The sequence below is a fragment of the Hakea prostrata genome, chromosome 3, assembly GCF_041222555.1.
Source record: "Hakea prostrata isolate BN-2017 chromosome 3, UWA_Hpros_2, whole genome shotgun sequence".
NCBI classification, from domain to species: domain Eukaryota; kingdom Viridiplantae; phylum Streptophyta; class Magnoliopsida; order Proteales; family Proteaceae; genus Hakea; species Hakea prostrata.
In genome coordinates this window covers 74,716,469-74,743,271 of record NC_142602.1, presented here as the reverse complement: position 1 = coordinate 74,743,271, position 26,803 = coordinate 74,716,469, and the positions used below count along the sequence as shown (strand labels likewise).

The window sequence follows — 26,803 nt, the reverse complement described above, 5'->3', positions numbered from 1 at the left end:
GGTTGGCTAGTGTCTTTGTGAGTACCAATTGTAGAGTTCTTCTTGTATGTAATAACTAGTGTTTGATCAACTGTGGGACTTTTAATAGCAGTAGAACTCTTGGAAGTTTGATCAGCTGTGGAACTTCTAACAAAGTGGAACTCTTGGAAGCAATCCTAGCCGCATATGCTTAAGATGAAGTGGTGGCTAGGATGTTGGTTGATTTTCCAGATATATCCCTAATATGCACCAAACCATATAACCATTAACGTGTGCAGATGCTGTGATCCCCTAACTAAAACAATCAAAAAATTCAAATTCAAATTTGTTTCACTTACTACTTTTCTTCTATCCAGAACGCTTCATAGCCACTAATGTGGAGGAAGGTGAAACTAACAATTAATAATTCCAATCAGTACATCCATAATTTATTATTATTATTATTATTATTATTATTATTATTATTATTATTATTATTATTATTATTATTATTATTATTATTATTATTATTATTCCTGAAAGCCAGAGTTCAGTGATGAATAGTTCAGATGACAACTGAAAGAGTCCAGTTCAGGTGTCTCTGTTTACAAGTTCAAGACAGATCCTAGCCGACGAGAGAAGGATGAACTCTTTGCAAGAGCTTCGGTCGATTTTTTTCCCCATTTATTTTGAAGAGTTTGAAATTAAGAACGGTGATATGAGAATTTTAAAAATATAGTACATACTAATTCATCTCTAAACCTTATTATTTTGGCGGAGATCGAGCTACCATTGTTATATAACTCAAAAACATAAGGGACATAAATATTATTGAATGAATTTTAGGGAATGTAAATGTAATTGTTTGCAAACATAGAAGATGTAAATGTAATTTACTCTTTGCATTAATATTTTTATCACTTATTTTTCATTCCATAATTTATTCTAGATATTTACAAAACCATTTTTCATTTGACTGAAAATAGATTCTTTTACTCAATTTTTTTTTTAAAAAGACAAAATAGAGATTAAAAATTGATACTAGAAAGACCCTTCAATAAAATGTACTGATCAATACCAACAGAGCCAACCTTTGTTGGTGCAGATAGGTGATATTTCATTTTTGAATTCTTTGTTTTTATGTATAAATATTAGTTTATTTTTTATGGAAAAAAAAGGGTAAGTTTTTTTCCCTTTGATGTTAACAGTACAAGCACTCAAAAGGATAGCAGCAAAATTGGAGAATCGTTATTGGAATGTCAGCTCAAGTTCGTGCAGTGGTGGTGTAGGTTTAAATGTGAGCTTTGGGTTTACGCCTGCGGGCACATTAATCAAGAGCAATGTCACTTGTAATTGCTCCACCACTGTTTGTCATGTCACGAATATGTAACACTTCTTATTGACTTCAAATGTTTCATTCATCTTAATTTGCTTTTAAAATATTTGTATATATATATAATTTCCTCTAACTCTTTGATTTGTTTGAATTTCAGCCAATTATGGAGGTTGAACCTCACTGGTGTTTTGCCTGAAGAGTTTGCAGATCTTCCCTATTTGCAAGAAATGTAAGTCATCTCTCTTCTCTTCAGTACTTAATTGAGCTTTTGAGATCATTGATCACACATATGACATATGGTGGATTCCATTTGTTCAGCGACATGTCCTTGAACTATCTGAGTGGATCAATTCCTCTTCGTTGGACTCAAATCCCACTCGTCATCATGTAATTATACTTTCTAACTCCTTTTTTTTCCCCCCTTAATTTGGCTTCTTCAAGTTTCTAAAAATGGTTTAGTTAGGATAAGGATTTGGAATAGAATTAGGAAATCTAACCTGACCGATGCTTGGGCACATTAATTAATTGCAGCATTCTTTGGGGAAACCGCATCAGTGGATCAATTCCTAAGGAGATTGGAAACATCGCTTCGTTGGAGGAACTGTGAGTATCGATACATAGCCTAATCAATTAAACTCCTTGGTAGGCCAAACTGATTTTTTCTTTTTCTAATTTAAATGGTCACCCCCAGGGACTTGGATTCTAACCAACTAGAAGGAACACTTCCTCCAGAGCTTGGTAATTTGTCTCAGTTGAAGAACTTGTGAGCTTTCTCTTCTCTAGCTTCTGCATGTTCATTCCATTGTTTCCATCAATCAAAAAATTAAGGGTATTTTTCATCTGGACCCCTTGAGGTTTGGCTCATGTCACTCTTAAACCCAAGAAAATAAGAAAAAAACTTTGTATCTGGCTCACTTAGTTGATTATAGGAAATCATTAATTTAATAAACCGTATGACAAAAATACCCCTGTGACCTTCTGAATTTCTTTCAAATATCTTTTTAAAAGAAAAATAACAATTCTTATCATACTAATTAAAAATCACATCTTTCTTTCTTTAATCCTTTTTTTTTTTTCTTTTGGTAAGATGTCTTTCTTTTATTCCATCTACCAAAATAAATAAAAAATAATGTTTCAAGAGAGCGAATAAAGACAAGGTGAGAGATGAGAAGAGAGTAGCAGTTGAAAGCAGCAGTGCAATAGTACACCCTTCTCCAAAGCAGGCGCTGGAGATGGAGCCATCTCTAGGCCGAATGGTGACCATGAGACTGATGATTTGAGCCATTGGAATAGGAGGGAACTGCAGAAGAGTAATTGAAGAACAAGAAAAATGAACACTACACAAGCTTTGATTTTGAGACGTCTCCCTCCTGGAAAATTGCAACATAATATAGCAAGATTTACTCAAAATACAATAAGTAGACAATGGGATTGAACAGAAAAATAACAAGGAAAAAAACAACAAAAACAAAAAATCCCAAGTAACAACAATATGCATGTTTGGGGAATCTACAAGAGCCTTATGTGGCAAAGGAGCCACCAATGCGAGGCCAAAAGACGGAGGATTGACAGAGCAATTCAAGGGGTCCATCAGACAAGCAAGCCCTAGAAATGCATAGTCCCACCGATTGGGGAATCTACAAAAGCAAAAACAAAACAAAACGGCGCAAACAAAGGCAGGAGCCAAATGTGGCAAATGAGCCCAAATGAGGGAGAAGGAAGGCCAATGGCAAAAAACGGGCATCAAGGAAAAGGAAGGTAGGATGATCCCAACATTGCAGAGGGCAGAGGCAGAAGACACCAGGATTTGGCAGAATGGAATGGTGGTGAAGAAAATGGTAGGGGGTAATGTTTGTTTTACTATTTGTTGTACCTTTTTCTCGCTACTTTCCAAATATGACCAGTACTGTTACCATTTCAAATGAACTCATTGTATACAGATTTCTTACTCTTGCAGCTACGTTTCTGCAAACAATCTCACAGGAATTATACCGGAAACATATGGCAACCTTAAAAGCTTGGAATATTTGTAAGTTGGAGGTAGTTGCTTGAACAGTTTTATAAACTTTTGAAATAATGAATGCCTGATCGATCGAATTAACTTGCTATTAATTTGCAGTTGGATACAAGGGACTGGCATCTCTGGGAAGATCCCTAATTTTATTGGAAATTGGACTAGACTTGTTGAACTGTATGTACCAGATTTCTAGCAACCTTTCGTCTGTTTTCTTCATTTGATAAATTTTGAACAAATCTGACGAGGATTAATCTTGCTATTATTATATAAGAATTGAATATCTTATATATGTTGCCTTCGTCTTTTTGGGTTTTTGCAAACAAACTACTGTCTATGGCAGTAATATGCAGGGCACTTCCATGGAGGGCCCTGTTCCTGCTAGCATCTCCTTCATGAAAAGCCTAAGTTATTTGTAAGTATACCTGCTTACAGATCCAACTTCTAAAGTTGTTATACTTAATCAACCTGAATATTGAAGGATCAACAAAGATTTGGTTAATTTGTTGCATTATTTTTGAATATCAGGTGGGTGTCTGATCTTCTTGGGACAAATATTACTTTTCCTTTCCCTGACTTGCAGAATTTGACAAATATAGAGGAATTGTGAGTTTTCCTGCTTCAGTTGAAGAAATTTATTTGCAGTTGAAATACTGATCTAGTTAATGACATGGCATTGGCTTATGCCAGTTTGTTTAATGGTTCTGTGTGATAATGAGGACTTGCTTTCTTTGGTGATGTAGGATACTAAGAAATTGTTTTCTTATGGGTTCAATCCCAGAATACATTGGAAAACAGATGCCAAATTTGACGATTCTGTGAGTTTCATTAATTCGAAACTTCAACTTCTTCCCTTTTGACTAAGCTAATTATGTTCTCCTCCATGGATCTACTAAGTGATAATCCATCAAAAATCAGTGTTTGTACATTCTGTTTACAATTCTCATTTAAAATTGATTGAATAAATAATGTACCATGATGACAAATTAAAGGTGGTGGTTTGTTAAGAGGTCATGATTTGATATTTCCTTCTGGTTTTACCTTTATTGAATTCTCATAATTAATGTTATCAGAATTCAGAATCACACAAACTTAAGCAAACTACAACCTGTAAGTATTGTGGTAATATGTTACATGAAAATTAAATAAAACCTATCTAATATTCTTTAGCAAGATCCACCAATTAAAGGAGTATGACAACTTCACTTGATTCAAAGTCTACAATATTGCAGATTTGGGTTCTGCATATGGATAGAGTAGTGCCAAATTGTCACTCTCCTCAAGGTTCTAGAGGCCCCATATTGGTGCAATTGGTATACTAGCGAATCAATCACCAAGGTAAAACAACCCTAAAATGTGAGGCTCTCTAATAGTGTTGTACTCCCTAACTAGGTCGCCCAAGCATGGTGCAATATCTCGATCTCGAGGCTCATCTCGGTAACTTAAAACCTAGAGTTGTCTTGAGATCTAGGCAACCCAAAGGCGTGTGTTGGCTTGAGATCTCCTCAAGATCTCATTGAGTTGGTGGAATTTTTTTCCCAGCTTGAGGCTTCAACTCAAGGGTTATTAGGGGGTCATTTGGGACTTGATGTCAGCATGTTTCAACCTTTCTAAACACACTGGTGACCTTAAATTTATGAGATTACAAAAATTAAATGTGAACTACACTTCAAACCCCAACTTGAAAACCACTATGCTGAAGTGAAACCTTAAAACCTATTGTACACATCATATATTGATGCTAAAAGTTCAAAATCCAAACATATTTAACACACCTCACATGTTTATAGTTCAAATTGCAAAGTCTTGTTCACCAAACATAAATCATAAAGTTCAAATGATAATCCAATCATCAAAGTTAGAAATCAAGAGCGGAGACTCGAGACTATAGGTGCTAAGTACATAATCTTGTCTTGCTAAATTGAAGAAAGTGAGATCTTGCATGTTCATGTACTATACGTCCAAGAATACTTAAGGTTGTAGTCAATTAGACACAAGCAATGAAGAGGGATAAACCCAATAGAAAAACAAAGATGGGATTTTCTTAAAACACTGTTAAAATGGGCTTAATCTCCTATTTATACGGGAAGAGACCAGAAAGAAGTTTGTCTAAACTTATGCTCAAACACCATGTCTTTTCCACGAGACATACTTATGCCTATTAGGGAGAGATACAACTTTCTAACAAAATAAACCACCCCATCAGACTTCTGGTTAACTTCAGTTGTATCTTATATTGTTCTAATGTATGACAAGCATAAATAGTTTATTATAGAAAAACTCTTTGTCTAGGTGTTAATTTGAATTCTATTGTTCTAATATATGACAAGAGCAAATCAACTCTTTGTCTAGGTGCATGTTTCTAAAGGCTGATATTCATTTTGTCTTTGGATAATTTACTGAATGTCTTCATGGGCTTTAATTGCTAAATTTAACGTTGTATTGATTAGAACGTATCACAAGTCCATCATTAAATTACACTATATAAACAATCTTTTCTAGTTATGTTCTGAAGGGATTTGTTTTTTCAATCATTTGTAGAGACCTAAGCTTCAACAAGTTGACTGGTCACATTCCAGATTTTCAAAATTCAACGGATCTGCAGCTCTTGTATGTAGAATAAATTTCTATATTTTCTTTTCATATGTCGTTATTTTTTTTATCCACTTCTGATTACAGACTTTCCATTGGTAAAATTAATCAAATAAATATGTCCCATTATTTCTTGTTATCTATGATTAGCACTTCATTAAACTTTCTTGCTTGCATAGTCATAGGTCTATTGAATAAACCCGATAATTCAACCTTTCTTATCAATGATTTCTCTTAATATATCAATGAAAATTTTATTTATTCTCACAATAGGTGCTATATTGTTTATGGACATAGGTTTTTAACTAACAATTTGTTGACTGGAGAAGTTCCACAGTGGTTGTTTACAAGTGACTACATAAAAGCGTGAGTAATTCTCCTCTTCAAAAGTTTCAGCATGGTTAATAGGATCTTTTAACTTCAATTGACTTGCCTTTTTGATGATTTTTTTTCTCTTGAGAAACTATCTCATGTATTTCGACATGTTCTTTTTCTTTTCTTTTTTCTTTTTTCTTTTTTAACCAAGAACTATAGTACCATAACATGATGCTACTTTATCTATCAGTGATTTATCCTACAACAATTTTACTGGATACGATCCGCAAACCAGCTGTGAACAACAAACTACATTGTATATTCCGTACCCTATATTATCTTCTTCCACTTTAATATACAACAAATGACTTTCTTCTTTCCCTAATGAAATTGGTCTATACACAGGAAAACAATTGCCAGTTATTCATTTTCAGAAAACAATTCGTAAGTTTTTTTTTTTTTTTTGCTCGAATGTGATTTTTATTGATTACTAAATCTTGTGAAGAAACTAAATTCATCTAGAGAACCTTTTGCAGAGTTGACTGGTGCTTGAAGAAGGACCTCCCTTGCTATGGAAAACCTAAGTGTAATTGTACAACCTGCTTACATTTTTAGATGACAAAACATTAGAACCTTTATAAGGGGTTTACAAATGATTGATAGGAAATAATCATATATGAATACATCCCTCTGATTCTAGCTACCTACACAGATCATTCATTATTTATCAATTGCGGAGGTCCATCAACAAATTTTGATGGGGAGGCATATGAACAGGATTTAACACCTAAATTGGATGCTTCAACATCATACATCTATCACACTAATAGATGGGCTTCTAGCATTACAGGAATCTTTTGGGATATAGATGGTGCTCAGTACTTGACCACAAACTCATCAGTGCTGAACATGACTGATCCATCCATATATACGACAGCTCGAATTGCTCCGATCTCACTAAGATATTATGGCCACTGCTTACAAAGTGGTAGTTATACAGTGCGTCTCCACTTTGCTGAAATAACCTTTACAGAAGACCAGACATTCACTAGCCTTGGCAAGCGTATATTTGATGTATCAATCCAAGTGAGTGATTGACAATTGCCATCGTCGGTATTTTTTTTTATTATCTTGTCACTTAGTTCTCTCAAGAAACTATGCTCTTATTCCATTACTTTTTTTCGCTTAACATGTTTCTTGAATGTATGTTGCAATTAACTTTCCAGTTAATTCATGAAGAACATTGATAATCATTTTTTGTTTTTTCCTTTTTACTCAATATCTCCAACATTCTTTTGCTTTTTTTGCAGGGAGAAATACGTTTGAAGGATTTTAATATTGCACAAGAAGCTAATGGGTCTGGTATGAGCGTCATTAAGGAATTTAACAATGTTATTGTCAGTGGAAGTACTATGGAGATCCACCTCTTTTGGTCTGGAAAAGGGACTACTACAATTCCCAATCTAGGAGTATATGGACCCTTAATATCAGCTATTTCAGTGACGCCAAGTACGACACTTGTCCACTTTCTATTTTCCCCATTCTTCGCACTTCTCATTATGATACTGCAACTTGCTCAATTGTGCAGATTTTGACTCTGGACTTTCAGTTGGAGTAATCATCAGTATCGTCGTTGCTTCATGTGTCCTCATAACATTGATTTTACTAACTCTTTGGGTGAAAGGTTGCTTAGGAGGGAAGGATCTTGATAACAAAGGTTGGACAAATGGATCATCCATGTGTTTATAATGCAATGCATTATTCTAACATCATTCCTAGAATATGCTTTATTTATAATTGATATAAAACTACATTTTAATTAGAAATCTTGGTTATTATTTAGGGTTAGAAAAAGTAATATGATAGATATAGATAGGGAAGAGGTCATGGAGCCAATGGGAAAGGAATAAAATACAAAATGTAAGGGGCTTTAGTATTAGTCAACTAACAAAATAAAAGTAATTTATTTTGGAACAGTTTTAGGTTAAAACAAGGGTTATTGGTTGAGAGAACAACATCAAGCCACAAACATCAATAGTTAAGATGGTTATCATATTTTTAAGGGCTCATATAAATATCCACTATTTTGCTGTGATAATAAAGTGGTTGCTTTCAACCCAGTGTTCACGAAATGACTAAACACATTGAAATCCATTGTAATATTGCGTGGATGTAGTTATGTAGAAATAAATGTGACTCCATTCATTTCCTTTGTCTAACAAGTAGGCCATATGTTTATCAAGCCTTTTATCTAGTCTTACATTCTAGAAAGATTGATCCAAGCAGGGCATGGATGATCTATATGCTCCAGCTTGAGGGAGAATGTTAGGTCATTAAGTGTGTATTGTCTTGGCAGTAATATGTTAGTTGTTGTCACAATTAAGAATTTTTTATGTGATAACCGTTTTTGTCTTTTCTTTAGTTTCTTTTTCATCATGTAATTGCTAATTAGTGTTTTGTACATTTAGTAGGTTCCTACTTACAGTCCACCCTCCCTTGGCTTGTAAGCAATCGAGTTCTCAATCTCACCTAGCGTAAAGTAAAAGAGAATCTCTTCCCAACCAGGCCAAGCCGAATTGGGCCACCTCCTCTATTTATAAATTAATGACAGTCTAACCACAATAACTCCCAAGTCTATCTTCACTTCCTTTTTCTTCTTCTTTTATTGCTCTCTTGTCTTCAAGTCTTTATTATTGATTGGTTCTTGGTCTATGCTCTAATATTGTATCAGACCTTCTATATGCATATCATATCTTCATATTGGTATCACATGTTCTCACCTACATGCATGCATGCTCTGTATTTTAGAAAACAATATCTAAGCAAAATGTTTATAGATGTCAGATGACACATATCATTAACTGGATATATTATGTATCATTATAGTTTCATCTGTGTAAGGAATATTACTAATTATGTTGAACTTAAAGCCATAGAGCTACAAACAGGTCACTTCAGTTTGAGACATATTGTGGCTGCAACTGGGAATTTTGATGCTTCAAATAAGATAGGTGAAGGTGGGTTTGGGCCTGTATATAAGGTATGTCAGTGTTCAAATCTTTGACTAACCCTTCTTACTTGTCACCATCAATCTATATGTTATTTTGTGGGTTGAGCCTCTAAATTAATCTGGTAGCAGCGTGCTGCAACACTGATGTTGTTAATTTGCTTTAGTTTTCAATAGGAAAGACGAAAAGGTAGAATAGAAATGAAAAGTTTAATTAAGGTTGGGGAATAGAAAAGAAAAGAAAGCAGTTTTATTTCAAGTTTTACCTTGTCTATTTTGGTGAAATAGTGATTCAAATTTTACTTATGTTGTCTTAGGGTATACTATCAGATGGTAAGGTAATTGCTGTCAAACAACTTTCTTCCAAGTCCAAGCAGGGGAACCGTGAATTTGTAAATGAAATAGGCATGATCTCTGCTTTACAACACCCCAATCTTGTGAAGCTTTATGGATGTTGTATTGAAGGAAACCAGCTGCTATTGATTTATGAATATATGGAGAATAATAGCCTAGCCCGTGCACTATTTGGTAAATCCTATACTAGCTATCATCGTGGAAAGAATGTCTACTCTTTTAGTAAATGAATGATAGTCACTGACATTGTCTATGATAGGTTTGCACAAGAATTTATGGCTAAATTATGATATGTTGTGATATGCATTTAGGTTTTGAAGATCAAAGAATGTACCTAAATTGGCCGACAAGGCTCAAGATTTGCTTGGGGATAGCACAAGGTCTATCTTATCTTCATGAAGAATCAAGGCTGAAAATTGTCCATAGAGACATAAAAGCAACTAATGTGTTACTTGATAAGGATCTTAATGCTAAGATTTCGGACTTTGGTTTGGCTAAACTTGATGAAGACGAGAATACCCATATTAGCACTCGAATAGCTGGAACTATGTGAGTAGTTTCTTTCTTTCTTATTCTTCTTTTCTACATGTGAATACAGTTTTCAAGTGACTTATGTCATACCTTAAGAATTGTATATCCATTCAGGCATTTTCTTATGTCAAGATGATAAAATACATTTTTCTTTCACTAGTTTATGTTGATTGTTTTGCTTTGTTTTTAGATAAATACATATGTTCTAGACTTCGTCTATTATATATTGATTTATTAGGTTGTTTCTAGCATAGTTTTATCAGATTGTATTGGTATGATTTATGTGTTGCATATAAGAATCACTATGAAATATCATTGTTGTTACATATTGTTGATACGAAATCTTGCTCGTCCTTCCCTGTCATGTTCCTGCAAAACACATGCTCGACCTTGGGGGTCGAGGTATGTCTCCGACGAGCAAGTCAGTACCAATTATATGATCTCAACTACTCAATAGAGAATTCAAGTAAGTGATCACACAAAATATGAATACTTACTACATAAAGCTTGCCTGAGGTGCTTATATAGCTTTAGATATCAGAGTTAGACTCCGAATATAACTCTAAGAAGAGTTGTGTTAGGAAAGTAACTCTAGGAAGAGTTATTTACCTGATTTATCCTTCTAAGTAGTAGACAGGTGATAAAAGTTTATCTTGATTGGGCACCTTTAACATGATGGTCGGACCGTCCATTAACACTGTGGTCGAGACAGCTGTATTGAACCCGCTAGTCGGACCGGTCAGGGTAGAATGACTATTTTAGACATTAATAGAAGCCCCTCAATCCATTGGAGTCGAGGACAGTGTGTTCAACCCAAGGGATTACATTACTCCTGTGCAGGGTGTCCTTGATCGGTCCGAACAAGTACCTCCTTTATTTCTTCTTCTGTGCTTTTTCATTTCTGTGTTTCTTGAGAAAACAGAAGTTGCTACTGCTACAAAGAAGCTCTTTCTTGTCTCTTATCTTGCGGTTCCTGCTTCGCTTTCCCATACCTAGATCAGTAAGTCCTCTGTTCTTATCTTTTTTCTCCACACTTTTCTATGGTTGAAAAGTGTTCTATACTTGTTCGAGAAGTTATAATGTTTCTGTGGCTGAGAAGTTATATGCTAAATAGCGAGGCAAAGAGTTGTTCAGCGAGCGGAATATTTGCATTAATGCTTGTGCTGGATCAACCACTTTTGTTGGCTGATCTTGCCCTCGGTCCTCTTATACTTTATTTTGTTGTAAACTCCCTTGATTAACCTTGATCATGGTTTTCACATTTTTTGCAACTTTATCGGAGACTCCTTTGCTTTGTCTTCTTGACCCTGGTCGGTCTATTTGAGGTCAACCATAAGTCACTTGGTAACGGTGTTCCATGTTTGGACCAAGGGACTAGGTTTTCCTTAATCAAGCTTTGATTTGGTTTGGTGATTTTGCTCGACCAATGCTGCAAGCAAGTGGGGATAAGATCTTTTGTATCGTCTCCGTTTAAGCCAGTGTTCTAGTTGAAATGCATCTGAATTTTCATAGTGCTCGAACCATTGGTCTGGTCGAACTGGTTGTGGTCGAGAAGAATGACCAACCTTGTCGAGCTCTTGAGCTTTCATTTGAAGTTGTTTGGTTGACCCTGTATTGGCCAAGCATTATGCTAATCCTTTCATAAATCCTTTAGTCTTCTTCATTGTCTCTTTGGCTATTGAATTATCATTGATCGTCCTCTTCTTTGATTGAAGATTTTGCCAATTGCCATGGTTACCTGCCCGGTATATGTAGATATATGTTCGACTACTTCCTCTGAGCATGATAAGTTGTCGTATTTACACACTACGATGTTCGTGCTTTATTTTGACACTACAGTGCTCGTGACGTATTTGCACACTATGGTGCTCGTCATAGATGTATTTGCACACTATGTTGTCGGAAGCCTAAATTTAGGTCTTATACCTTTTTTATTTCCGGAAGCCTAAAGTATCTTAGGTCTTACACCTTTTTTTGGAAGCCTAAAGTATCTTAGGTCTTACACCTTTTTTGGAAGCCCTTAGGTCTTACACCTTTTCTGGAAGCCCTTAGGTCTTACACCTTGTGTTCGGTTATTCCCTGAACATGACGTTAGTTGAAGTAAATAGATCTTTGTGTTTGATTTTTCCCCGAACATGATGTGAATTGAAGTAAATAAATATCTTTGTTCGTTCATATCTTGTGCCTGTTTATCACAAGTAAATTTGATTGGGATAGAGATCTCAAATAATGGAGTATATGGTCGGCACTGCACAATTCTTGATTGCTGGTTTGGTTGGCTTTGTGAAGAATCCGACCTTCGTCTTTGTTGATACTGAACATGTGAAGTAATTTTCAGTGTTCGTTATTTCTTCTGTTCATCATTCAAGCCATGTTGTTCAGTAGGGTTTGCTCGGTCATGAGTCCAAGTAATTGTTCGTCAACCATTGCTCGGTCATAACCCACTACCTCCCTGGCATGATAACTTGGAGTATGATGAAAAATCTTTGAAGTTTTCGTGCCTAAGGAATTTTAGGTCTTTTCTACCTAAGGAATTTTAGGTCTTTTATGCCTAAGTAGTTTTAGGTCTTTTATGCCTAAGTAGTATCTTAGGTCTTTTCTGCCTTAGGATTCTAGGGTCTTCGCAAGAATCTCAGGTCCTTTCCGCCTGAGAATAATTCTTGGGACTTTCTGCCAAAGAATAAATCTTGGGACTTTCTGCCTAAATACATTAGGTCTTTGTGCCTAGGTCTTTTTGCCTAAGAATCTTAGGTCTTATTCGCCTAAGAGTCTTAGGTCTTATCCGCCTAAGAGACTTAGGTCTTTTTGCCTAAGAGTCTTAGGTCTTATTCGCCTAAGAGACTTAGGTCTTTTCTCCCTAAGAGTCTTAGGTCTGATTCGCCTAAGAGACTTAGGTCTTTTCTGCCTAAGAGTAAATCGTAAGCCTTTCACCTCTTTTGGAAGCCCTTAGGTCTTTCACCTTTTCTGGAAGCCCTTAGGTCTTACACCTTTTCTGGAATTCCTTAGGTCTTACAACTTTTCTGGAAGCCCTTAGGTCTTACACCTTTTGATGCCTAAGGAACTTAGGTCTTTTTCTTCCCAATGCTGGTTGAGTAGTGTTATTGATCTGATCGAGCAGCGTCCTTTCAATGTTGGTAGAGTAGAATGATTGTGGTCGACTCATAGGTTTCTAGTATAAGTCTTTTAGACTTGTATATCTAGACATCTTTCGTCGAGCATGGCTACTTGTCACTTTTCAAGCCTTTATGTTCTGTGTACGAGGAGGTTGAGATGTGAGATGTTTATCTCTCTTTACTCTCTCGAGCATGATAGGTCAAGTATATTATTATTATTTTTTTTGAGCTGTTATGCTTCATCCAGCTAAGAACTCTTGCCTTTATGTAGAACTCCTTTCTCTCGATCATGTATGATCGATTATATCTCGAGCTTCCATACTTGTAATTTTGATGATATTTTGCTATCCACAAACTCAAAGACTTTGAAAATATTGTATATAAGGCTTTTGTTGTTGAAGCTAAATATATTGTTGCTGCTGAATTCCAGTGCTAGCTGACTTAAGAGTAATATTGCTTGATATTCCACATTCAACTCTAGGTTGTATATGGCGAATAATCCCAATCATGGACCATTAGAAGAATAGTAACGATCATATAGATAAATAGATCTTCAGGGAAATCCGTAGAGAAAAATAGAGGCCATATTTTATTTGGGAGTGGGGAGGCCCCACAACTGTTGTTGCCACTTTAATATATCATTATCATGCTCTAGGTGTGAGTTTGTGAGTCAAGGAAGCCCAAAAAGACATAGGCTGATGATTTGAGCAATAGACGAATCTCCGCAAGCGATATCGATACGCAACAAAAGGGAATGAAGCCTCTTCAAATTATGAATCATTTCTTCTTGAAGCAAAGCCCCATAGCTAAAGCGTTTGAATGGATTTTCTCTCTGCTAAACTTTGAAGAGCGATGGATCAGGTGAGCTACGATGAAGTTAATCAGACGAATACCCCTATTTGGTGAAGTTTGATGGACCACGTTTTTTGCTCTTCAACATCGCTGCAAATTTTGTAGGCGATATATAAGAGAAGCCGATCTTGACATTAGATAATCTTCAGATGTTTTTCTTCAACATCGCTAATTGTGCAAAAATATATGCTGTTTGTTGTTCCATTGGCCTAAAATGAAGGTGTTGTCATTGTTGGCAACTTAAGTGGGCTTTGATATGTTACAGCAACACATAAAAAGGTTCCGAGAGAAAGAATCCAATTCAAATAAAGAAAACTCAAGAATCCCGTTTTTGAGGGTCTCTGTCCAGTTTTGATCAACCTCTTCATCGGATGGTCATTCAATGTCCGATTGAGCCGAATTTTGGAGGAGAGCTTCACGACTTCTTGATCTTCAAATCCAACGGTGGGATTGTTCATTGGAGATCTCTAAGTTAGTCCGATGTGTCGTCCAAACCACTCCTTGTTTAAGTCAGATAGGAACTCTGAGTTTGATTCAAACTCTGAGTTTAATTAATCTATAAAAGGAGAGCAAACTCCAGCAGAAGAAAAAGGACGTTTTGAGGAGCTTGGGAAGAGCATGGAGGTCGAACCAGAAGACATTGGTTGGCTTTGGAGATCTGAAGCTTGGGAATAAGTTTTTCTTCATCTTCTTGAACTCCTCTCGTACACTTGCGTTGTACTTTTTCATAACACTGCGTTTTTGAACAATAAGAAGTTGCTGTTGAAGGAAGTCTTTTGTTTGTTGAACAAGAAAGAAAGTGAAAGAGAAGGAAGAAGAAGCAGCAGAAGAAAAGAAGGGAACATGGTTGTATGGTTTTTTTAAAGAGAGAAAACTGAATAAGATTGAAAAAAGAAAAAAAAAAAAAGAGTTGAAGAAAAAGAGAAACAAGTATTGTTACCATGCATCTTACACAAGTTGAGGTAACCAGTATTCACAAGTTATTGTCTATTATTTTCTAGGTTATGTTTAATGATGAAGAACCTAGATCATGAATGTAATTTGGGGAACTTGAATTATTGGTTTACATTGTGACCTAGCAAGTTGGAGCTTGTCTAGGGGGTTGGGGTTGGTGCCCTTTTCTGAATTGCATTTTAGACTATAGCAGGGATTGGTGTTCCTGGACTGTTGTAGCAGTCAAAATATCTAGGAGTGTATTGTGTAATATACGAAACCCTAGGTAGGGTATTACTCCGTGGATGTAGGCAATTTGGCCGAACCACGTAAACTCTGGTGCATTGCGTTTTTTGTTTATTTTTCTTTGTTGCACATATTGGAGTGCCATGATTGCAGAGTGGTGGTACACTGTCTGGTAGGCCCAGCCACATAGTGGTGTGTGGTGGACGTGTCCTTGTGCAGTTGATAGCTACGAGAATGTTCTAATTAATCTTGTTTCGAGATTAAAGAAGCTTCACATTGAAGTGAATTTTTGAAGACACTGATTCACCCCCCCTCTCAGTGTCAATTTGGGAATAACAATTGGTATCATAGCAAGGTTCCCGTGAAGAGAAGTGTAACCACTTCGGGATTTGATCAGAGAGTTTGTAAGAATGGCCACAAGTGAAGGCAACTCCAAAGACTTTGGGAAAGTTCCTATTTTTTATGGTACAGGATATGTTTTTGGAAAAGAATAATGCAGATATACATTGAATCTCTAGGGTATGATGTATGGCAGTCTGAAATTAATGGCTATGAGGAACCAAAAACCTCGGTTATAGACAATGAGGCAAAAAGGGCTTATGCACACAATCTCAGGGCATTAAATGCTATCATGTCTGGGCTGAATGAAGAAGTCATGACTAAAGTAATGGACTGTGATACAGCTAAAGAAGTCTGGGACAGGTTGATAAGAATCTATGAAGGGGACATCAAAGTTAAGAAAGCCAAACTGCAAATCTTCAAAGCACAATTTGAAAGTCTTAAGATGACTGAAGAAGAAGACATAGACAGCTACATGGTCAAAGTAAATGAGGTTGTAAACTCCATCAGAGGAGTTGGAGAAAAAATTGAAAATTCTGTGATATGTTAGAAGATTCTCCGATCTGTGCTTCCCAAATATGACTCCAAAGTCTCGGCCATTGAAGAAGCCAAAGACTTGGATACAATCACTCTTGATGAATTATATGGAACACTTAAAACCTATGAGATGAGAACTGAAAAGGGCAAGTTCACAGAGAAGGAAGCAACATTCAAAGCAATGAAGAAGCTAAGGGTCAAAGAAGAAAAAGAATCTGAAGACTTTGATGATGAACTTATAGCTTACTTAGCTAGAAAGTTTAAGAAAGGAACAGGTAAACACAAGGGAAAAGCACCTTTTAAGTGCATCAGTTGTGGTGGAATAGGACACTTTGCCTCTAAATGTCCTAAGAGAGGAAACATAGATGAAGAGGAAGATGAAGAGGAAGAGAGAAATGATAGGAAGGGGAAAAAAATTCTTACCAAAGAAAAAGAAAAGCCATTTCAAAAGGAGAAGTCTTTTGACTAAGAATGAATGCTACTCTGAAGAAGAATCAGATGAAGACAATGACTCAACTGATGAGGTTTTATTTATGGCTATTGAAGATGATGAATCACCTCAAACTAAAGAAAAGTCTGATAATAATGAAGACACTGAAGGTGAAATCGATTATGTTGGTGAGTTGTACTCTGCCTTGCTTGATCTCAAAAAGGAAAGGAAGAAAAATAGAGAAATGAAGAATCAACTTGAAAATTCTGAGATAACAATTAAGGAGTTGACTGTCACAATTAGTGAATTGGAGCATGTTATAAATGACTCATCATCTTGCCTCGCTCTCAAGTGTAAAGAGTGTGAAGAACTTGAGAAAGAAGTTGGAAGGTTAAGATCAGAACTTGAAGGAGAACAAAAGAGGAGTTATTTAGAAGCTACTACATCATCCACTCCAGTTACATTGAACATTAAGGACAAGATAGTTGAAAATCAAGTGACAGGGACTACTCATTTTACTTCTACTTGGGGAAGAGATAAGGTACTAGATGAGATCTTGAATGTTCAGAGGTCACCTCATATTAAAACTGGTCTTGGATACTCAAAGGGGGAATGTTCAAATGTAAATAAGACCAATGGAAATAGAAATACAACAAATCCAATGAGTCTTGATGAGGAGCACCAAAAGAATCCATATATTGGGAAGACCAAGCCAAAGATGAGTAAAGAAGGCTATATTGGAGCTTATCATAAAACATTTAATGGTCAAGGCTTTAATGGGTATTGTTATGGATGCAACAACTTTGGACATAAAGTGGCAAACTGTAGAAGACAAAACAAGGTTGTGGCATTCAACAACATAAACATATTTGCTCCATTGGATAAGGTTAAAATAGAATGCTTCAGGTGTTTCAAGTTGGGACATATTGCAAGGTATTGTTGGACTGCTCTTCCTTCACAGAAGGAGATAAACCTTCCCAAAAAGCTAGCTCAAAGACATGCACAAACAATTCAAAGAAAACCGAGGGAACCTATTGATGTATTAGATAAAGCAGTTTGGGTTGAGAAAGGACAAAAAGGAAAATTGATAAATTCCTTGGTAGTTCAAATAGCTTTCAAGGCTCATAGTAGTGAGGCACCTTGGATTCTTGATAGTGGGTGTTCCACACATATGACAGTGACAAGAATAGGTTCTCAAGCCTTGATGTAGTGAAAGGTGGTTCAGTGAGATTTGGCAACAATGATGGGGCCAAGTTGAAGGTAGAGGCTCAATTAAGCTAGATGAAGGAAAGTTAAAATCCAATAATGTTCTATATGTGAGTGGGCTCAAACACAATCTTCTTAGTGTGAGCCAAATCTGTGATGATGGATATGAAGTTCTTTTCACTAAAGAAGGTTGTGAAATCAAGAAGCCAAAAAATGGCAAAGCAGTGGCTTTAGGAACCAGAACAACCGAAAACTTATATGTCTTATCAAACAGGTGCATGGTGAGTCAAGAGGATGAAAGCTTGTTATGGCATAGGAGATTGGGGCATATAAATTTCAAGAATCTTGCTAAGCTCAGTAAGAGGGAAGTTGTGAGAGATCTTCCAAAGATTAAAAGGCCTTCAAATCATGTATGTGGTCCATGTCAAAAAGGGAAGCAAACTAGAGCCACTTACAAGCCCAAGGAGTATCACATATGCAGCTCCCTTGATTTAATTCACACTGACTTATGTGGTCCTATGAGAACAGAAGCTTTTGGAGGAGAAATGTACTTCATGCTTTTCATTGATGAATGCACAAGAATGACTTGGGTATCCTTTCTAAAAGAGAAGACACAGGCATTGGACAGCTTTATAGCTTTCAAGAAGCTAGTTGAAAATGAAACAGGGAAGACTATAAAATGCCTAAGATCAGATCAAGGTAAGGAATATACATGGAGAAAATTTTCAGAATTTTGTAGTGAGCATGGCATAAAAATCCAACATTCAGCTGCTAGGACTCTACAACAAAATGGAGTAGTGGAAAGAAAGAATCGAACTGTTCAAGAGATGGCAAGAACAATTATCTCTGAAAGTAATATATCAAAAATGTTTTGGAGAGAAGGAGTCTACAGTTCAGTCTACATCTTAAACAAGTGCATGGTGGGACCAAATAAATCAAAAACTCCATATGAAATGTGGTACAGCAGGAAGCCAACTGTGAAGCATTTTAGAGTTTTTGGGTCCAAATGTTTCATCAAGAGAAAGGAAGAAAATTTGGGAAAGTTTGATGACAGGGCTGATGAAAGTATCTTTTTGGGTATTCTTCTAAGAGCATGGCATACAGGTGCTTCAACAAAAGACTTCGAAAAGTTGTAGAAAGCTCAGATGTGAAGATAGATGAAAATCTACCTCAGCCCAAATTTGTTGCAACTGAGGACTCGACCTTGGACAATGTTGAAGATAATGAAGAGTTTGAAAATGAGACTCCACATGGAGTAGAGTTCGATGAACATGAGTCTGATGTTGAACCAGAAAGAGATGGAAGACCCAAGGATAACAAATGGAACAAAGTGCATCCTCCTGATCAAATCATTGGTACATTAGATGAAGGAATACAAACAAAAAAGCTAAAGAAAAAGAAGACTACTTTCTCACTGATATCTCAAGAAGAGCCCAAGTCAGTCCATGAAGCTTGTAAAGATGAAAATTAGGTGAAAGCAATGAATGAAGAGCTTGACCAAATTGAAAGAACAACACTTGGGAACTAGTTCCTAGACCAACTGATAAAAATGTTATTGGCACCAAGTGGGTATTTAGAAATAAAATGAATGAAGAAGGGCAAGTTGTCAGAAACAAGGCTAGATTGGTGTGTAAGGGATATGCTCAAGTAGAAGGGATAGATTTTGATGAAACTTTTGCTCCAGTGACAAGGTTGGAATCCATTAGAATGTTCCTAGCTTTGGCAGCCTTTAAGGAGTTTAAAGTTTATCAAATGAATGTTAAATTAGCCTTTCTAAACGGTGATTTAGAAGAACAAGTCTCATTGAGCAGCCGGATGGATTTGAAATAGGTGATGATCCAAATATGGTATGCAAGCTCAAGAAAGCATTATATGGTTTGAAACAAGCTCCAAGAGCTTGGTATTCACGACTTGACAGTTACTTGCTACAATTAGGTTTAAGGAAAGGAACCGTGGACAACAACCTCTATGTCATGGCTGAAGATTGTAGTAAATTGGTAGTTGTTGTGTATGTGGATGACATCATCTTTGGAGGTCACTGTGATGAAGTCTGTCAAGGTTTTGCAAGGAAGATGAGTACAGAATTTGAAATGTCCATGCTTAGAGAGTTATCCTACTTCTTGGGTTTACAAGTAAATCAAATGGCAAGTGGCATATTCATATCTCAAATAAAGTATGTTAAGGAAATGTTAAAGAAATTCATGATGGAAGATTGCAAACCAGTGGGAACTCCTATGGTGGTTGGATGCAAGTTGAGCTCAAGTGATGAGTCCCCCTCAGTTGATCGAACTCACTATAGTTCTATGATTGGGAGTCTCTTATATCTAACAGCATCAAGATCAGACATTTTACAAGCAGTGTGTCTTGTGTCAAGGTTTCAAGCAAACCCAAAGGAGACTCATCAACAAGCAGTGAAAAGGATTTTCAGGTACTTAAAAGGGTCTATGGAATATGGGTTATGGTATCCTAAGTCTAAAGACTTCACACTTGCAGCCTTCTCAGATGCAGATTGGGCCGGAAGCATTGATGACAGAAAGAGCACTAGTGGAGGTGCATTCTACTTGGGGAGAAGTTTGGTTGCTTGGCATAGTAAGAAGCAAGATTCTATATCTTTGTCTACAGCAGAAGCTGAATATATAGCAGCTGCAACCAGCTGTACTCAAGTGATTTGGATGAAGAGACAAATTTCTGATTTTGGCATCAAATGTGATAAAGCTATAGCTATCAAGTGTGATAACATGAGTGCTATCAATATCTCCAAGAATCCAGTGCAACATTCTAGGACCAAGCATATTGATATAAGATATCAATTTTTGAAAGAAAAAGTGATAAAAGGTGAAGTGAGCTTGGAGTTTGTTCCCACAGAAAATCAAATGGCTGATATCTTCACAAAACCACTGTCCAAACATAGTTTTGAGAGATTAAGAGTAAAGCTTGGGGTTGTGGCTCCAAGGGGGAGTAAGTGAGAAAATACATAGAACATCATCTCTCCATAGGATAGGAAGGTGCGGTGGGCACTCCTATGGAAGAGTCTATGAAGGGGGAGCTCTATGGTAGGGGGAGCACAAAGCACCCTTTGTACTTGTTGTCAAAGGGGAAGAGAAAAGAGAAAAGGAGGTTGAGTTGCCAAAAATCCCAAAGGGGGAGACTGTTGTTCCATTGGCCTAAAATGAAGGTGTTGTCATTGTTGGCAACTTAAGTGGGCTTTGATATGGTACAGCAACACATAAAAAGGTTTCGAGAGAAAGAATCCAATTCAAATAAAGAAAACTCAAGAATCCAGTTTTTGAGGGTCTCTGTCCAGTTTTGATCAACCTCTTCATCGGATGGTCATCCAGTGTCAGATTGAGCCGATTTTTGGAGGAGAGCTTCACGACTTCTTGATCTTCAAATCCAACGGTGGGATTATTCATTGGAGATCTCTAAGTTAGTCCGATTTGTACGTCAAAACACTCCTTGTTTAAGTCAGATAGGAACTCTGCGTTTGATTCAAACTCTAAGTTTAATTAATCTATAAAAGGAGAGCAAACTCCAGCAGAAGAAAAAGGAAGTTTTGAGGAGCTTGGGAAGAGCGTGGAGGTCGAACCAGAAGACATTGGTTGGCTTTGGAGATCTGAAGCTTGGGAATAAGTTTTTCTTCATCTTCTTGAACTCCTCTCGTACACTTGCGTTGTACTTTTTCATAACACAGCGTTTTTGAACAATAAGAAGTTGCTGTTGAAGGAAGTCTTTTGTTTGCTGAACAAGAAAGAAAGTGAAAGAGAAGGAAGAAGAAGCAGCAGAAGAAAAGAAGGGAACATGGTTGTATGGTTTCTTTAAAGAGAGAAAACTGAAAAAGATTGAAAAAAAAAAAAAAAAAAAGAGTTGAAGAAAAAGAGAAACAAGTATTGTTACCATGCATCTTACACAAGTTGAGGTAACCCGTATTCACAAGTTATTGTCTATTATTTTCTAGGTTATGTTTAATGATGAAGAACCTAGATCATGAATGTAATTTGGGGAACTTGAATTATTGGTTTACATTGTGACCTAGCAAGTTGGAGCTTGTCTAGGGGGTTGGGGTTGGTGCCCTTGTCTGAATTGCATTTTAGACTATAACAGGGATTGGTGTTCCTGGACTGTTGTAGCAATCAAAATATCTAGGAGTGTATTGTGTAATATACGAAACCCTAGGTAGGGTATTACTCCGTGGATGTAGGCAATTTGGCCGAACCACGTAAACTCTGGTGCATTGCGTTTTTTGTTTATTTTTCTTTGTTGCACATATTGGAGTGCCTTGATTGCAGAGTGGTGGTACACTGTCTTGTAGACCCAGCCACATAGTGGTGTGTGGTGGACGTGTCCTTGTGCAGTTGATAGCTACGAGAATGTTCTAATTAATCTTGTTTCGAGATTAAAGAAGCTTCACATTGAAGTGAATTTCTGAAGACACTGATTCACCCCCCTCTCAGTGTCAATCTGGGAATAACACTGTTGAATAAAGGAACTATCTAGAGAGAACTGTTGCCGATCTGTTGTGAATAAGAAGTTGCTCCTCTATGAGTATAGGGGTGGTGACACTTATGGCGACAGCTCCTTGATATCAATCAGGTTGGCATGTTGAAGTGGTTCTCATATACTTGTTGCAATAAGAAGAGCTTTTCTGTGGTGGCTATTACCAGAAGTATTGTGGCAAGTTAAAGTGACGATGCTCATGTGATTGGAGCTTTCTTAAGAAGGATAGGTTGTTCCGCCGTATGGCACTCCTGAAAAGTCACTAACTTCTAGAAAAGAGCAAACAATGATATATAGATCTGAGAAAATAGTGATGGAGATCATAGAATTGATCTTATCTTGTGATAACTTGCTCTGCGATGGTAGTTGCGACATCTATCCCGGTGGTTCGCACCTTCTAGGTATTGTAGCATCGCCGGCCGTAATCAAGGTTTCGTTGTAGATGAGAAAAAAGTGCTAAGAAAAATAAAGTCCATTTGAATCTTCCCTCTACAAAGAGTTCGGGTTGGATAATAGTTCAAGCATATAATATATCTGGATGGCAAGAGCAGCCTTCTCTAAGTGCACACTAATGTAGGATATGCTGGCCATTGGAAGCAGGCAGTCCATGGTACTGATCAATCGGACATTTGATATGGTCGATCAAATCTAATATGATATCTACTTGGATTTCGTTTGAATGTTAAGAAAATTGAAGGGCTGCCAAGATGGGATCGAATGGCCTATGGGTTCTGAACAAGAACCTCGGCCAATCTAAACACCACCATCTTGAACGACACAAATATCACTCCTTCATATAAGCTTCCCTTCTCTTGCAATTACCGAGAACCTCCCCTGCTCAACTGATCAGGCTGAGAATGACTCATTTGCCATGGCCTGTGCTGGAAGGAAAACATCGCAACGATGTAACGTGAAGTTGACCTAGATTTGGGTTGAGCCGTGAGGAGCAGCACATGAACACCATTGAGACGATCCATTTTGTAGATGGCATACACGCGAAGGCATCCAGTTGTGGGGTCAGTTGTCCATGTGGATTAGGCTTGGATTCAATAATGCAATATTCTAAGCTTGTTCAGAATCGGCTTAGCCTGAACGTTAAGAATAAAGTAACTTTGGCGCTAGAGATGGACTTAAAGGGGAAGCTGGCACATCTTGTCTCTTGACCCAAGATGGGTTGGATTCAACGGTGCAAATATTAAAAGAAGCCACTGTGAAGAATCCACCAAGATTGGTTGAAGCAATAACGAGATCCTGCGATAAATCTGGCATCTTTGGTGGCCTGATGCTAAGAATCATTGAAGTAGGCGGTGACTGTTACGACGGCGTTCTTCACCAGAACAGGTAGCCTCAAGTGGATGATTACAATCTTCTCACTCTCTACTCTCCCAAACACTTTGATCATGGGAATTCCTCTCCTCATCGCCATGTACGATGAATATTCAGGCACTTTAATGGTTAAGGCGGTGGTGCTGGAGTGTATCATTTGGTACACTCTTCTGCTTTTTCTCTTCAAGTACCGTGGTGCGAAGATGCTCATAATGGAACAGTTTCCTGAGACAGCCGCATCAATCATATCTTTCAAGGTTGATCATGTCTTTAGATGGCCGTGATTTCTTGGAAACAGAGGCGGAGATCGGCGACAATGGAAACCTTCATGTCTCTGTCAGGAAATTGAATGCATCGAGGCGGTCAGTGGCATTAACACCAAGGCCGTTGAATCTCACCCGAGCTGATATCTACAGCTTGAGCTCGTCAAGAAATCCAACTCCTAGGGTTTCCAATTTCAATAACGCAGATTTCTATTCCATGATGAATTGCCAAGGGTTTCCTGCAAGATATTCCAATTTCGGCCTGTCACCAGGCCCAACGATAACCTCGAAGGGCCATAGGTTAATGTCACTTTGGATCGATGAATTTGAGAACCTCCGACCAGTCATATGCTTCGCATCAAAGTCGGTGTTAATTGCATTCATCACCACTAGTTCTTGGCTGCATCTCTGATTTAAGCGGTCTGAATCGGTGAAGGCAACATAGGACGGTGTAATTTTGTTACCTCGATCATTAACGATGATCTCAACAAGATAATGTTGCCAAACACTAACACAAGAGTAGGCAGTTCCAAGCATGGTCCGAAATGTCGCCGGGTGTCGCCGTGTCGGTGCTCCGCGACACAGGCGACATCGGCGATATAGGCGATATTTCGATCAATTTTTTGAGAAAAAATCAAACAAAATCGATGATGAGATCTACAGTGGGGGAGAGTCCAAAAGCGCTTGATACGGAAAGATGGGCACCAAACGGGTATAACCCGAATAATACGCATCGTCATATTAGTCGGGTTACACCCGGTTCTAACAGACGAACGTGATCGGGTCCGGGCGAATGGGGCCCACATGCGGTTAATCGGGAAGGTGCCGATCATCTATAACCAAAAGCGAAGGCCACGATATGGCAATCGCTTTGTTATAGAAGGTCAACTCAATAGCTGATTGAATGGGACTAACAACAAGGGGCACGATCGAGGAGAAACATCAGCCCTTGTCGGCCGACTTACCAAATACATAAAGGTAACATTCATACTATAAAGGCACGGATCAACCCCTCCGGTGCGACCAATACACTTGGGCATAATCTTGTGTAGCTTTTGCACGAGTCCTTGCCGCTCATTATCGACTTAGCCATCGGAGGCGGCGCGGCCACCAGCCGGCCCGCATCTAACCTTTCTGCGGGCTCATCGCCGGATACGAGAGGAGGCTCGGCGGATCTAGAGTATAATTGAGCATCGTTGGCGCGCGGGGCGACAAAGCTTCAAAGTCATGGGCGCGAACTACGGCGTGACAAGAAGTCCGGGGATGATCGGGTCATTCCGAAGAAATGATTAACGCGGTTCATGAGGACAACATGTACAAACAACATGGTCCGGGAGATCCGAATGAAGAAGGAACAGCGAGGTCCCCGGGACGGGCCATTATGGAGATAGGACGAGATACGCAAAGGTATGCTCGAATGCAAGGGGATTACGTGGTTTGGTGCATCAAATTGGGGTCGAACAAGGCCGGCGTCCCGGCCGGAGGCTAATAAGCCTCGGGACGGACGAGGGCCGACATCCAAGGCGACCCGGACGATCTGGGACAAGGGAAACACAACCGATCGTAGCAAGCGCCAAACCACCCTAATGGGCAGGTCAGGCTTTGGCGCATTCGTGCCGTCTAAGCGGGATCTGCCCCTTGGGACCGTCGGAAAGGTCGAGGAGATCATGGGTAAGGAGGGTGAGGGGGAAAGCCAACCCCCACCTTCAAGGTCGAGAATTTCGACCTCTTGGGCACCATCCCAAGGAAGGGCACAACCCCTGATCAAGGGGGAACGTGTCGAATCCGATGAGGATGGAACAAGGGAAAACCGGCTGCGAGGCGAGTGGCCGAGGTCGAACGAAGCTGGAAGATCGGGATCATGCGAGGATCTTGACGTAGTAGATCGGGAGCCTTTCTCGGATGAAATCATGAACATGCCTCTCCCTAGAAATTTCATCATGCCAACCTTCACCCCTTTTGAAGGAAAACAAACCCAAAGGAGCATATCGGCTACTTTAAATCGGTGATGATGTGCTAGGTCGGGAGGATGAATTACTTTGGAACTTTTCCGGCGCACTCAAGGGCCCGGCTATTAAATGGTTTAGCGCTGCGACCGGCGTCAATAAATAATTTCCGGGAGTTGGCCCAGAAATTCATAGCCGATTCCAAAGCGCGATCGGGAGTAAAAAGACGTCGACAGCTCTTTGGCATACGGCAAGGCCGAAATGAGTCTATTCGGGATTATCCGAAAAGATTCGACGAGTTGCCATCGAGATCGAGGAGCTCGATGATCAAGTAGCATCGAGGCGCTTTGGAGTGGCATTACTCACCAAAGGCTCTGGAAGTCTTCCGACGGACAAGCCAAGAACGACGGAATCTTGTACGCAGGTGTTAAAAGCAAGCCGGTGTTTATGAAGTAATAGATGCCCGAGTTAAGGCTGATCGGGACAGAAGATCAGATCGGGACGTGGAAAAACCATCCCCGAGTGACAAACATCAGAGGCCAAAAAGTAAACGGAAGCGTGAACAAGTAAACTATACTCCTTTAAACTCGGCCGTCGAAATTGATGAATATTCGGGATAAAAAGGAGTTGAAATGGCCCGGGAAGATACGTGCACCTCCAGAGGACCGGGATATGACAAAATATTGCCGGTTCCACCAAGATTACGGTCACCATACGGATGCTTGTCGGAATCTGAAGTTTGAAATAGAGAAATTGATTCAACAGGGAAAGTTGGGTCAATATGTAAGGCAGTCGGGTAAGAGCCGAGTATATTCACCTGCGCCAAAGAAAAGAGGCCGATCCCCAAGTCCAAAGGAGCTTGTCAAAAAGGCGAACAAGGGAAAGGAGAAGGTTGATCGGGAAGAAACACCGGTGTACGTCATTATGGGGGGACCAACTGTGGAGTCAATCAGAAAGGCAAAGCAAAAGGCTCGGTTCGTGGGGGCTGTTCATTTGCCTAAGAAAAGGCAA

General features: G+C 38.4%; 1 protein-coding gene across 1 annotated transcript in view; it reads left to right on the top strand.

The window, feature by feature from the left end:
* Positions 1-26,803, top strand: part of LOC149023079 (putative LRR receptor-like serine/threonine-protein kinase At1g53440) — a 67,540-nt gene that overhangs the window by 8,402 nt on the left and 32,335 nt on the right. The window contains exons 2-22 of the mRNA XM_089150927.1: positions 1,167-1,344; positions 1,452-1,523; positions 1,613-1,681; positions 1,826-1,897; positions 1,986-2,057; positions 3,252-3,323; positions 3,414-3,485; positions 3,652-3,723; positions 3,837-3,914; positions 4,052-4,126; positions 5,850-5,918; positions 6,198-6,266; positions 6,466-6,531; positions 6,621-6,659; positions 6,752-6,801; positions 6,928-7,301; positions 7,526-7,724; positions 7,804-7,932; positions 9,146-9,255; positions 9,540-9,750; positions 9,888-10,125. Coding sequence (XP_089007053.1) covers positions 1,167-1,344; positions 1,452-1,523; positions 1,613-1,681; positions 1,826-1,897; positions 1,986-2,057; positions 3,252-3,323; positions 3,414-3,485; positions 3,652-3,723; positions 3,837-3,914; positions 4,052-4,126; positions 5,850-5,918; positions 6,198-6,266; positions 6,466-6,531; positions 6,621-6,659; positions 6,752-6,801; positions 6,928-7,301; positions 7,526-7,724; positions 7,804-7,932; positions 9,146-9,255; positions 9,540-9,750; positions 9,888-10,125 — 2,386 coding nt within the window. The remainder of the gene's footprint in view (positions 1-1,166; positions 1,345-1,451; positions 1,524-1,612; positions 1,682-1,825; positions 1,898-1,985; positions 2,058-3,251; positions 3,324-3,413; positions 3,486-3,651; positions 3,724-3,836; positions 3,915-4,051; positions 4,127-5,849; positions 5,919-6,197; positions 6,267-6,465; positions 6,532-6,620; positions 6,660-6,751; positions 6,802-6,927; positions 7,302-7,525; positions 7,725-7,803; positions 7,933-9,145; positions 9,256-9,539; positions 9,751-9,887; positions 10,126-26,803) is intronic.